The sequence below is a fragment of the Cyrtonyx montezumae genome, unplaced genomic scaffold (assembly GCF_038088225.1).
Source record: "Cyrtonyx montezumae isolate F1298 unplaced genomic scaffold, pur_monq_1.0 scaffold_2, whole genome shotgun sequence".
NCBI classification, from domain to species: Eukaryota; Metazoa; Chordata; class Aves; order Galliformes; family Odontophoridae; genus Cyrtonyx; species Cyrtonyx montezumae.
Genome location: NW_027071936.1, coordinates 14,884,582 through 14,898,562, shown reverse-complemented (window position 1 = coordinate 14,898,562; position 13,981 = coordinate 14,884,582). Strand labels below are relative to the sequence as shown.

General features: G+C 37.8%; 1 protein-coding gene across 1 annotated transcript in view; it reads right to left on the bottom strand.

Annotated features, from left to right (window-relative positions):
• Positions 1–700: 700 nt before the first annotated feature.
• MMRN1 (multimerin 1) overlaps positions 701–13,981 on the bottom strand; it is a 37,250-nt gene continuing 23,969 nt past the window's right edge. The window contains exons 5-8 of the mRNA XM_065736068.1: positions 12,076–12,249; positions 6,277–8,253; positions 2,234–2,380; positions 701–1,131 (exon numbers count right to left, since the gene is read on the bottom strand). Of these exons, the coding sequence (XP_065592140.1) occupies positions 710–1,131; positions 2,234–2,380; positions 6,277–8,253; positions 12,076–12,249 (2,720 nt within the window). The 3' untranslated portion in view covers positions 701–709. The remainder of the gene's footprint in view (positions 1,132–2,233; positions 2,381–6,276; positions 8,254–12,075; positions 12,250–13,981) is intronic.

Genomic DNA, 13,981 nt, shown 5'->3' with positions numbered 1-13,981 from the left:
TCAGCTGTGATTTAAATGCTTCAAACAAGAAAATGACTTCACTACATTCATTACAATGTTTTCTCTATGACTAATTACACTCAGCACTAAAAATGACCACCTCATTTCTGGATTTCATTGCATAAACATGCAGTTATTTTTTCTGCTATACAATAGCTAAGTCTCTTATTATAGTGGCTTCAAATGAAATTTTGAACCAATCAATTGCCGATAAATCAAGGCATCTAGTGGATAATATCAAGCAAAAGGAAAAAAAATTTCCTGCAAGAAATCTGTACGTGACTACTATTTGTTACAAACAGCTAATTAACAAAACAACATTCAAACCATCAAATCCATCCATCTCCTTACATGTGCGTTCATGTTATATGGCAGTAATAATCAAGAGCTTTGATTGCTCTTGAGAACTGTTTCTCAGCCTCCTTGTCTGTTTATTCAATGGAAATGTAGAACATAATTAGATCTGTGCTTCTAACTCCCGTTTACAGAAAGGAGATAACTATTTTTTCCTGTACTCCCAACCTGTGGACTCTTGGTAACGTGTGTGCTGTGCACAAGTTATGTGGAGAACCAGCCTAGTAGACACTTCAAATGCCAATGCCATCGCTTTAAGTTACTTACAAAAATGTACTGCTGTGAAATAAATGAAATAAATGAAAGCAAAGATAAAGGTACATGCTTCATCTGTTGGTGAACATTTACAAGTGATTTAGGTGCGATACAATAAGTAACCACTAAACGTAGTGACTGGTGGGTACTTGGCTGGTATAGAACCAGTTGCCAGTCTGAGCCACACTTCTTGACCATAATTTAACTCTAATAACGCATTTCCAGCAATTACTCTGTCATTGTAATTGTTGCTATTCACATTTTGAGCCTGAAAGCTAAGTTTGTCTACTCCATCAACAACCAAATAGCCAGAGGCACGGGGACTAAATGATTCAATGGTATATTCAAAAACATACACCCCAAGATATGGAACATGGAACTTCCCAGTTGCTGGGGCAAATGAAGCTCCATAGTTGACATCAAGACTGTTAAATCTGATGGGTCCTGGAGTCGTCATCCCATACGTATGAGAAGCAAAGAAAGCCACCATAGGTGCATATCTGTACGATCCCTTTGAAAAATCTGGAAAGAAATAAAGAACACTTAGAAATAATGTCCTTGGAATTTTCCTCCCATTCCTCCTTCTATAATATAAGGGCAACTTAGAACAGCTAGAAATTATATCTGATATCAGTAAGTAGCTTGAGTAACTTATTTATATTTTTACATAAGCACAAAGATTTACTGTGTTGTATAAAAAGTAGTTTTCTTCATCATTAATGCTAGGCGCAGCGAAAAAGGAAGAATTTTGAACACGGCAAGGTAATGTGATTACATTCACTAAGTAATCACTAGTAGAGCAGCTTTTTTTCTCTTATTTTTTTCTCTCTCTATTCCCAGTTTATTCCCTTTTCCCCATGAGCTCTTTCATTGTTCATCTGCACGTGCTGAAGCCAAGAATTTTCCCCACAAGTATTAGACAAATTGCGAAGAAATTTGGCACTCCTGATGCTAAATGAGGTAGTAAAAAAATGTATGTTTTTCTCTTCCAGCTGAGCACGCACACTATGATTCTCTGCCACTGTTAAAGTGATTTTATTCACTATTTACATGTTGTCATGAATGGGAATCAACCAAACAGCAGCCAAAAGCAGCATTAAAACCATATTCCATGTGGCTCATAGGTAAATGTTTCAATCATTTTGTGGGCTGAATAAGCACTAATTCTGATTAGCTTTGAAACCTTCTTAAAGGCTGTTTTGTTTGCTAGTGAAAATCAGACGTATGCCTAAAAGAACTCCTTGAGGCCATAATCTATATAATGGTAGCTACTAGTATTTACAGGGCATTTTTTTCAGTACTAAAGCTGGTATTCTCAAGTGGCATGTGATTTCACTCCCTCCCCAGCATACCATCCCTCAGCAGCCTTCTACAGTAGTCACCAGGGAGCTTTCCAGCTATTATAACTGGTCTCAGCCTAATGTAATCCCATTGGCAGATAATATTAAGAAAGCGTTAGCCACAGGGATAGATGACTTCAGCACCAAAACACAGGACACTACTACCTGATTTGGTACTCATTCAAGTGAAATTGAGACCTTTGACCAGCAAATGTGCTCTAATTAGACACTGGGGCAAAGGCCCGTGCTGCTAGCATTATTATGCTACTAAATTCTTTACTTGCCAACACTCAGGGCATCATCGTTCATCAGCTTCACACTGCAATTGACTCCTCCGAAGGGGTGGCGACAAGCACAAACAAAACTCTGTCTGTCATTGATACAAGTCCCTCCATTCTGGCACGGAGAGCTGACACAAGCTGAATACTTCCCTGTGATACAGAGGGAAGAAAGCCAACAACTTAGTTTGCAATAGTATATACAAGCACAAACAGTCATTACAGTGACATTGCCCAAAGTTTTCAATATATTGGGAGGCCTATTAAGTAATTCAGAAAGCTGGTGGTATCTCTCCCAAGGTTCTACGTGAAAGCCAACCTCAGACCCTCTCCAATTAACACAGCAGCCTGCATCTTTGGTTGAAAATAACATATCCTCAGAAAGTCCACAAATTATTCAGAAATATCAAGAAAACCTGAGTTGTTCTTGTCTCCGGGGTTTGGGTACAAGTAGTAATACGAAAGACATTACAAATCTACCTTCTTTGAAGCATCCGACTTCACACACACCAGAGCCATTAAAAAGCTGGAATATATGAACAGCTGTGACTGTATAGTCCAAGACACTCCTGTTAAGTAATAGCAGTCTCCCTTGGCTCGTTTCTTCCTTCCCTTCCTCCTCAAATTGCACATCCCTCCCCAAAACAGAAACTTAAAGCCAGGAAAGCCAGGTTACAAGCCAATCTTCAGAAAAAGTTCCTTCTGTTGTTGCAAACATGACCTTTCTATAACAAGATACGGTAGAGTGGACCTACAGGTGATCCACAAGACTGGTGTAATTTGGAAGATACTCATTCCCATAAGAATATGGGGGCACTGACAATCCACCACTCCTGGAATGGAAACTACACACCACACAGCACAAGTGGCTCACGGCGGCAGCTGACTTGTGGTGACCAGCAAACAACTGGCTCAGCCCTCTTACTCTTTTACTCTGCTCAACGCTTTCTCTCAGACACAAAAGAATAACAAAGGCACAAGTTAAAAATCAAGCACATTGTGATCAGGGGATGTAAGAAATCAGCTCAACGAGCTAATTTATCTTTGCTGAGAGTGAAAACATGCTGAGAGATTTGGACCAACAATGCTACAAAAACAGGAAAACTTGGAAGAGGCAGTGCTGACATAACCCATTTTATTTCCTTACTTTGAAGAGGAAAAGGAAATAATTATTTTCCTGTTGTTTCAAAGAAATATGCGCTTCAGTTTGGTTTCACTAGTGCAAGCACAGGAGACTGCTTTTGCAGGGCAAAGTAATCTTACCTTTAGGCAGATCAAAACACTTATTTCGTACTTCTTGTGTTGATTGACTGTCTGGTCTATAAGACTATTCACCCTAATGTGTGAGAATTACCAGCTCATGGAGATTTAAGGCACTAAATACACTCTAGACTAGTTCAGATACCTGTCATTCGCACATAAATAATCTCAGTTCCATTTATCTGCCAACATTACTGTAAAATTTCGATATCAGAAGCAATGCAAATTATATAAAACAGGTGACTGCAGAACACTCATGCTGAACCTGTCCTTTTCTATGTACAAGCTCATCAAATAATATTCTGTCAGAACTGAAAAATATGCTATTCCAGTGCTTCTGAGATATGAGGCACTAATTATTGAGTGCTATTACAAAATGTTTTGTCGCAGAAATTCAGAGGTGCAACCTTCTGCCTATATTATTAGAAACTTCCATAAAAAAAAAAAAACAAAAACAGAATAGGCAATAATCCCAAGCCATTTGTTTTTTCTTTTTCCTCTGCTTTTGTTAGATAAAAGTCAGGTGCTTTAGAAAAAGGTATTCCCCGGACAGAAAATACCACCAGAGCTCTGGAAAAAGCTCCAACTCCACGTAATCCTGCAATAAATCTAGATTAGCAAGTGGGAACTCAAAAAAATCCTTTCATAAAAATACTAAACTAAACCTTCACACAGATATTTCAGTAATGCATGTAGTTATCTTGCAGTTCTCATCCAGAGAAAGCAATTACAGCAACCAGCTTCCATGAGAAATTACAGTGCAGTGAGCAGAATGCTAAAGCACACTCTATAATGCCACTTGAATTTGCACTGACCAAGCAAACAAAAACAACAATACTTTTATCCACAAAAAACCCATGCACTCCGTAATCAAGTAATTTAGATCCATCATGACTGGGGTCACAGCACAGGCCACTGGACGTGAGAAAGTTATGTTTACCTTCCCAGATAACTGTTCTGCTGCAGATTTAGGTTAAGTTACTTCTCCCTCACATTTAACAGAAGTCTGCAAGAGTTTAAATGCTATACGAAAGTGAGACAGAAAAGGAAGAAAAGAGCTGATTCTACTTGATAACATACTATAAAAATAGAATGCAGCCTGTTAATTAGCATCTGTGAATTATAATCAAAACATATGTAAGTTAGGCTGAAAATAATGCCTCCTATTTATTTCTATATAAACTACAACAGGTAAAAATCACCTATCAACACACTTAGAATAAATTCTTACCTACAACACACTATCTGAGCATAGCCATCATCATTAGCTACACACTTCTGCCAGCAATGAGCATGCCTGCATGTCATGCCCATAAAAAACTGCACCACAGGTGAAACACACCACCCACTGCCTCACTGTGCTTACATCCACCTTTCAGTGTCCAGAAACGTTCAGCAAGAGACAGTGTGTGTCAGTGGGTGCACTTCTGGGAGGATGCAGGGCCACACCGTTGTTTCACCCGCTCTTCTATATCATACAGCATTGTGTTACAGTGCCCCTCTGCTGCCACCTGTCACACAGCAACAAAAAGTAATGGAGTACCCGCAGGAGGATTCATTACTATGGCTCTACTGCCATACCACCAATACCTGCCTCTGACATCACGGGCCAGCACATTGAAAGGGACGGCACCTGTTTTGGAGCAAACCTCACTTACCCAAGAAAAAGGAAGATCACACAAAAGGAAACGATAATAAAATTGACACCAGAGTTTTACCAAGTCAAGAAGGGATGATTTTGCCTCAAATTAACCTTGGAGTTAAACTGAACTCTGACAGACTTTCCTTTATTATCACCCTCCTGCCAGCTACTTGAAGTCATCTTGAAACGTTCCTTTATTAATCCCAGTAGTCATCACTTTTATCATCATGTAAAGAGCTAAATATTCCATTCCTTGTACACATAAACCAGCTTCCAGCTGACAATATCTTTTCTTCTATTCCTTACACAACATGAAAAATAACCAGAACTGCACGTGCCCGCACATATATAATTCAAATTCACAAAGTTTCTACTTAATTTAAATAACTGCTGTGGAAAATGTTACGTCAGGGACAGCACCTGAATAGAGTAATGCCAATGAAAAATTGTAACCTGTTCAAGTAGGATCTAAGATTGCACATACTGGAATCAATGAACGCTATAATTCACATTTGTTCTATGTATAAAATGATACTAGTCTCTACACAAGAAAAATGTTCCATAATTAGCCATTGAATATTAAGTTAACTTACAGAAACTTGAGTACAGTCAAGTCAGCACATACTCCTGGTTGGTCTGAAACTTACGAGATAAAAAGCTTTCCTACGGAAGTGAAATCTACCAACGTATAAAATAGATAATTGTCAATTAAGACAGTAGTTTTCCTTCTTAAGCCTTCAGAAAAGTAACATAAGACTCTGCTTAGCAAAAAAAACCTAGGGCTTTAAATTTCTATCCTGCGCAGCAGCAGAAACCAGCAGAAAACAAATAACTAAGAAATAATTGCTGTTCCCAAAGGCAGAAATCACTTTGTTTCAAGTGCATTTTCTAGTGTGCCTTCCTTAACTGAAGAAATAACTAAGGAGTTAATTCCATGAGTGTGGATGGATTTCAACAAAAGTCAAGATACTAATGGGATTGAGGTGTTAAAAAGCATCCTCCCGCTGCGTACTGGAAGAGCCATTACTAATGCAGGTGGAAAAAGGGTTGTGACTACTGCGTTATGACTACTATTTGATTCAGTTCATCACATTGATTACATAAAATTGTCACAAAGGTTCTAATTTTACATAGTCTAAAACATTACCTGTATCTATGGCATTATCTGTGTTTCTCTGACTTCGGCTTGCCAGACTCACTGTGACGTTTGCTATCCCTTTTTTCACTGGAGCTGTTTCCTTGATAGTTGGTTTCGCTTGCTTCTGAAGTTTGGTGACATTATTTATTGCACTTGCCACCGATATGTCAACATGCTGCGTTAAATTAGTCAGGATAGTCCCTGCTTTTATCTCAAGCACGGATTCGATGAGCTCTTGGAGTCCTCTGTGCAACAGAGGAACATCTGGCTGAGCAAGCTTAATTAGTACAGGAATACTTGCATTCACTTTTTGAATGCTGCTGTTGGCATCTTGACACAGCCCCCAGACCTCCTGCACAGTCTTGTTCAGAAAAGGAATGTAATTGGAGAAACGGATAGACTTCATTTCCAGAGCCTTGATCCTGGAAGTCAGCATCTGTAGCTGAGGTGAGGCTGCTTGTTCTTTCTCTGTTAAAACAGCCTTGTTTTTTTTCAGCAAAACACAGTTGTTGGCCAGAAACTTGGAAATCTTTGACTCTGCACCCAAGAGACAAACCTCAAGGTCCTTTGACGCCTCCAGAGAGTCAAGTAGTTTTTCTTGCAGGTGGGTGATATCACGTTGTTGAGTGTCCACTTTCAATGATGTTTCATTTAAAAGATAGTAAATTCTTCTAAAATTCTGAAGGATAGTTTTGTCATAATCTTCACGTGGGAGATCAGAAAGCGATGGAACTACTTGAGAAGCAAATTCATGATTTTGTTTACCAAGAAGCCATGTCCAGATGGATTCATTTGACTGCTGAAACAAGGAAAGGAAAGCCAGTAAGCTGTCCAGCTTCTCAGATCTGCCGCAGCAGACCTCATTTTTCAAAGCATGTAACATATCTTTCTGTACATAATTATCTTGAATAGAATCAACAACACTATTTAATACTATCATGGTCTTGTTTAACCCATCTTCAATTTCCATAGAGCATTCATTCATATGATTCTCTAAGAGTTCCTCATAAGCCTGAGATTTGTTTTTAAGCCCTCCTTGGATTTTTGAGAGTTCCTTAATGGTAGTACTCATTCTGTTAACAGTAGTTGTGAGGTTCTCAAGCTTCTCATTGATTGCTTCAGATTGGATTTGTTGTTCATACTCAGAAGACAGGCTAAAAGGTGGACCTTGTTCAATAAAGGGCTGCAGGATCTCCATATCATAGGACAAATCATTAATTTGCTCATTCATTTTGTCCATCTTACTATCCAAAGAAAGGACCAAATCAGAGAGACTTTTGTTTAGGACAACCACATTCTCATGGGTTGATGACAGCTGCATTTGGAAATCCTTTCTGCTCTCTGACAACATGTCATCACAGACTCCCAGAACATAACCTCTTTGAATTTCCAGTGCAACAGTGAGGTTGCTGATTTTGTTGTCCTGGACTCTTAACTCATCATAGATTTGTAGCATGATCAAGTCCTGTTTTTTCACCTTTTCGTGCAAATTAAATACGTACTCTGTAATATTGTACTCTGTGACTTGCCCTTTTGAAAGGATGTTTTGTCTTGAAGACTCATCAGCTGATAGTAGTTTTTCATGAGCATCTCTCATTTCAGTAAGGGTCCTATTTAAAGATTCATAATAAATGACAGTTCTAGACTGTTGCTGCTCCAAGTTGTCCTCCAATGTCTTTTGCTTTTTCTGTAGCGCTTCCATAGGCTTGTCACAAACAAGGATCATTTCTTCTTTTAATTGCACTATATGGCTCTTGAGCTCCAAAATATCAAGATCTGTTGGCCGTACATCTTTTTCAAGAGAAGATTTCTGTTGGGTTTCATTTAGGTGTTTTGCTAGTTCCTTTGTATTTTCAAGATCATTTGACAAACTAGAAACCGTCCTGAAAATCTGAGCCATGTTATCCAACATTTCTCTTCTAAATACTTCTAATTGTTCTCCTACAGCATCTTCAACTAACGTGTTAATACTCCTGGATTTGAGACCTTCAAGAAAAAGGAAAAATATGGAAATAATGAAAACAACATAGTCAGCAATCATTTTTTCTCCCAAAATAGGAGCACAGCACTGCTCACAACTGAGATATCCCCTTCAATCACCCACCCACAGACTAAAACTCATAGCTGAGAAACACAGATAACAGCTTTTTTTTTTTTTGCAGTCTCTTCCTTGCTTCGAAGGAAATCAGAGGAAATTCACCAATAATTTGAAAGGACAAACTCAAACTTTGCATACATGGTATCAACTTCTATCACTTGGCTGACTGTGAGCACTGAAAAGAATTTATGTGCTTTTATTGCTTAATTAGAACAATGTGTCCTTTCTCCATTTCCCAAGTAAACAACAAAAACCTGCTTTATCAACATTTCACTCAAGAACTGAGACCTTATTGTTATCTTCCTTTTATGTCATATACAGTGAAAGATCATGCAATGCTTTAAGTGAGAAGAGAAAAACTTAAAGTTTTAACAAATAACTATAATTAGGACATAACAGCTGCAACGTAAGGCCGAGGTAAACGTGGAAATTCTATTCCTTGGAGAAACAGGAAAATATGACTCCTGTATAGACTTACGTGGTTAAAATTAGGCATTAAATGCCATCTGACAACGCTGCTGCATAAAAAGTTACATTCATACAGCAGGTATTAAGTTCTGTAGTGAGTTAAGATTATTTTTATCCCCTTCCCCTCCAGAAGTAGCCTCTATATCCAGTTAAATAAAGAATTACAGAATGGCATGGGTTGGAATGGACCTTAAAGATAATAAAGTTGTAGCCCCAGTGATGCAGATGAGTTCCAATCATTTAATCAGGGTTTAGATTGGGTTGACCAACACCCTACCCAACCTGGCTGTAAACATATGCAAGGATGGGGTATCTACTACTTCTTTGGGCAACTTGTTTCAGCACCTCACCAAACTCTGACTGAAAAAATTTCCCCTTAAAACCACACCTAAAACTATCCTATCTTAATTTAAAACCATTTTCCCTTGCTCTATCACTATCAAAACCCTGACAAAGTCTTGGCACATTTATTGTCCAGCTCTAGAGACTTTCACAGCCAGCTTGACAAATAACAGCTAAATCCTTCAACCTGAACTGTACACTGATCACCATCAGTTATCTTATTAATACAGTATTGATACAGACAAACACTTATTACTTTCTTTTATCATCTTATCCATTACTTAGATAACCTGGATTTTTTTGCTTTGCCTCTAAACAAAGGAAGGTAAGTTCTGAGAAATTACTTGAAAATATATCTTCATCAAGAGCAGTAAAACTAACAGCAAATCAAGACAAAACACAATGACAATAAATGCCCTTGCATCTACAGGCTCCAAGTATGCAAGAGACAGTCCAAATTGTTTTTTTCAGCAAGATAAACAGAAATACAGTACTCCTTCTGTTTAGGAAATCCATTTGAATTGTGTGTGAGCTCTCAGTTGGAAACAAGCTTAAGTGACTATAGTTGCCTTTCATGAACTATAAATGGGTCTCAGTCCTCATTGTCTCTTAAAATGGACAGTAAGCACCTCTGATGTTTATGAGAATAACTGTACCATAACAGCAAGTAAATGACAGACATGTGGATGAATGTGTACTCACAGTTCTGTCCATTTAAGTTCACTGAAAGAAAAACAAGAAGACGTACTGGTAAATGAGAAGAGGAAAGCAATGAACAAAACTGATACAATTAAGAAATCACTGCCACTGATAGTTTGGTCAGGTTACCATGAGATGTCAGAATATACTTTTTCAGACATGAGGGGCTGTGAAGAAACACCTAATAACTGCAGAAAGAAGCAAGTACGCAATATTCCTTGTATGAGGAATCCATTACATTTCTTCAGGTCGGCATGAAAGATCGATGTGAGACCATACTGCAGAGGAAGTTCTTCTACAGGATCTGTGCTGTCCTGTACCTTCTGTGATAACCAAGAAGAACAAACAAAGCTCATCTCTGACTTACCTTAGCCTACCATCTGGGATAACAAGGTAGCTAATAAGGAAGTGCTATTAGGAAGTTTACCAGTAGAGATTATTGAATTAAATGGAGAACATAGGATTATTTACTATAAAGTAACTAAAAAGCAGAAACTGTCTCCTAAGTTCTGAAAACAATCTTCTCATAAGCACAGAACTTTTCTCTAATCAACTCAGAGGAGCACAGTTACTAAAGCTGAATATTGCCTTGTATCAACAGATGACAGGTTTGTGGGGCTGTAGTATGCTAACAGGTGAAAAAACAAATAGAAACAAGACTGCAAGCTGCATCGTATAAGTTGTTCACAGAAAAAGATCTCACTCCCAACAAATCTTGATAAACAGCTGGAAAGCCACTAGAATTTGTGAAAAGAAAAAGGATAAATAACAGATGTGAGAAAGAAGGTGGAGATCATGATCACATATCAGGCTGACACTTACCCTACACCTATATAGGAGCCAAGAATAACCTGTATTGGAGCACCCACAATGAAAGTACTTCATTAGAGCTACTTGATTAGGAGGTGGATAGAGACTATAAATAAGAAAATGCCAGCAAATGGACATTTAATGGAAGCAGGTATTAAATAGAGCATGGTAGATAAAAACAATGAAGACCTGAAACAGATTTGAAGACAAGTAAAAAATAATGGATTTTGTACTGCGCATTTTAATCAGGACTTAGGCCCTAAGTACACATATAAATAAGGAATGGATAAGTAGGAGCAAAAGGCCTCTAGGAGTAGTATGAACATTACAATGAGTACCAAAAAGAATGAAGAAAAAGCAGAAAGGAAAAGGAAAATATTCCAAGATAAATTAAACGTATGCCCAAGGGTCAAGAACACCATCTAGAAATACGCAGAGATGTGAAAGCAGGTCACTAAGAGATGGGATAAAGGGGTCCCAGGGTGAAAGAGAGCCATCTAGCATTTGTCATGAGCAACTCAGGAGGCAGATGCAAACTGGAAAGAAATACAAAACAGGGCAATATTGAGGGAGATGCAAAATCACTTATTTGGCGATTCAGTTATCACTCTAACTCTTTAAACATTATAGTTACTTCATGGTATTTTAGAACAATAGAAAGCCATCTGGATTCTGAAACAAAATATGATCAATTAGAGAAACATTCCTTTAAAGAAAAAAAAAGAAATTAACTACATAAAAAAGAAAAGAAAACCTAAGCCCTCAACTGTTTTATAAGCACGATTGTTAAATAGAAAACACACAGACCTTGCTGTGGGATTCACAAGGAAAGGATGCATAGTTATGCTGAAAAACATCTGCTCAGTCTTAAGACACTCGGCCAGGTAAACATCATTTACCCATAAGACAAAAAAAAAAAATCAGGTAAGCTATTATCCTTCAAGTCATAAGTAAATATGTTTAGAGTTAGCCTAATATTGTCACAAAAATAAATTATTCCTTATATGTTACCCTTGCATATAAGGATAATAGTTAAAGAATAATACCTGACATTAGTACAAAGGCAAATAATAACTCCTTCAGCAGCTATCAGGTAAACAAAGTAACAGTAACAACTATTTGCAGAAAAACCTAGTCATTAAAAGTGTATTGATAGTAGCTTAAGTTACCACGTAGATGATGTAGTGCACAAGAATTTTATGTCACTACAAGAGATAACATTACAACAAATGTTAAACAAAAAAAAACAACCCTCTATTATAAAATACAGAAAAAGACACTGCTCCTTCCAAATGCTAAACAACAGAATAGAAGAGCCTATAAATGTTCTTATCACTTTTTTCCTGGCACCTTTAACTGGGTAAATGATTACACGAATTTATTTTCCTTACCTTTTAGAAAAGGCTGGAAGCCTGTACCCTTATCTTCATTGATTTTGCCTTCTAGAGAAGACAGCATCTTGCTCAAATCATTCACAGCAGCAGCAATGCTGTCAACCTTCGTCTGTAGAGAAGTCAATTTCATTTCCTGGTCTCTAATATTCTCATTCATTTTTTGTATAAGTGCTTGGTCAGAAATCAAAAAGACGAGAAAAATAGCAGAGTTACAAAACTGTGGGGTAGAAAGAAATGTAACCGACTTGAAAGACATTGGTCAGAAGCACAGTGAAACGTTACTGAATTACTATCTTCAGTGAGTCACGTCGATTTGCATTATACATTGTGTATTAGTGACATGGAACAGCACAGCAGTAGCTAACTACTAAGGCATCTGTGACTGTTATAAAGTACTTACAATACTAAAATAGTACTCAGAATGGCTTATGTATTTCAATCAGCATAAAGCCATTTTCCTAAAACCTAGCACCCCACAGGTTTTAAATAATTTTCATTTGGTCAATCTCCTTTAACATCATCACTGAAGCATCGATTTTAACTTATCATTTATAACATAGTTAATTTGCAAGGCTTCTATCCGAAGGAATTCATCTTTTTTATGCGATGAGTTCAAAATAGAGAAAAAGAACCAAAAGATAAATGACTTCAGAATAATAATTTGTCACTAAAAAAAGATGACCAACCTGAACAGACAGAATTATTCCTGATGTTTATAGTATTTTCAGGTGCAAAAGGGCCTATCCAGACATTTTTAAGCCTGGCTAAAAACACATTGGCAAATTGAGACACTATGTGGTTCCAATTATCCACCCGAGTTTAATGGCTAGCAGGAATGAGACTTAGTCCACAATTATCAGCAGATAAGAAAATTAATTGCTTCAATTCCTGTACAGAAAACTACAGAACTTTTTTTAGGTCCTTTAACAAATCAGCTCAGTCTTCTATACATAATATACTGCACTACATGATTAAAACCATCCCATGACTTCAATTGCTATGCGATAGATTCATTAACAAAGGTATTCATGAAAATTTATAGTATTGCTATTGATTGTATGCTGCTTTTCATTAAGGGATCTGTGTCTTTTCCCATGACAATGAACAGTTATAATTCAGAAGTCAGAGACACACTTACTGTCAAATAGAAGCTGAAGGCACAATAACTAGAACAAGAAAAAGCCAGTTAGACCGAAAAAAGCATATTCTTCTTTCTATGCTTGGGTCTTTGAAATTCTGGTGTGTAAATAGATGTCTAGGGAAAATCCAGATAACTCACTGAACATACAGAGCCAGTGTGGATGAACTGTGTCAGCACTGACAGGAATGCTCTCCTGTAGGAGCTGCACAATCAATGTGCCTCTAATAGGTAAACCCCAGTGAGTAAGACTGAGGTAGATTGCCTACCTGAAAAGTTGAATACTTGAATAGTTAGCCTATTCAACTACTTCCTTCCCCCTCTGTGTCTACTTCAACAGCCAAAGCGGTGAGTGTGTCTTAATTAAGCAATTAAGTCTGGCTTGTTCTCAGCATCATCATGGAGATAAGCAGAACCTCGAATGCGTTGTCATAACATCACTCTCTGACACAGGCAGTCAGGTAAATCTGTACACTTCTGCTCCTGGTTGAATTGACACTAAGAGGTGAGATCTGGCTTATACACAGCCAATAAAACTTATCGTTGAATGATATCTAACCTTCAAGGTGCAACAAATTCCTCAGTTATATTTTCCTCAGTTCCTGCTCAGGGGAGTATTCGGGCTGTTTAAGTGAACCTGGAAGCATGGTTTAATAACGGCACAGTGGCACTGCAGCAGCTGGAAACACAGTCTGGTTTTTAGCCCTGACAGCAGCTGATTGAATAACAGACCAGGGCAGACAGAAAATCCTGGCCCCAGGTTTT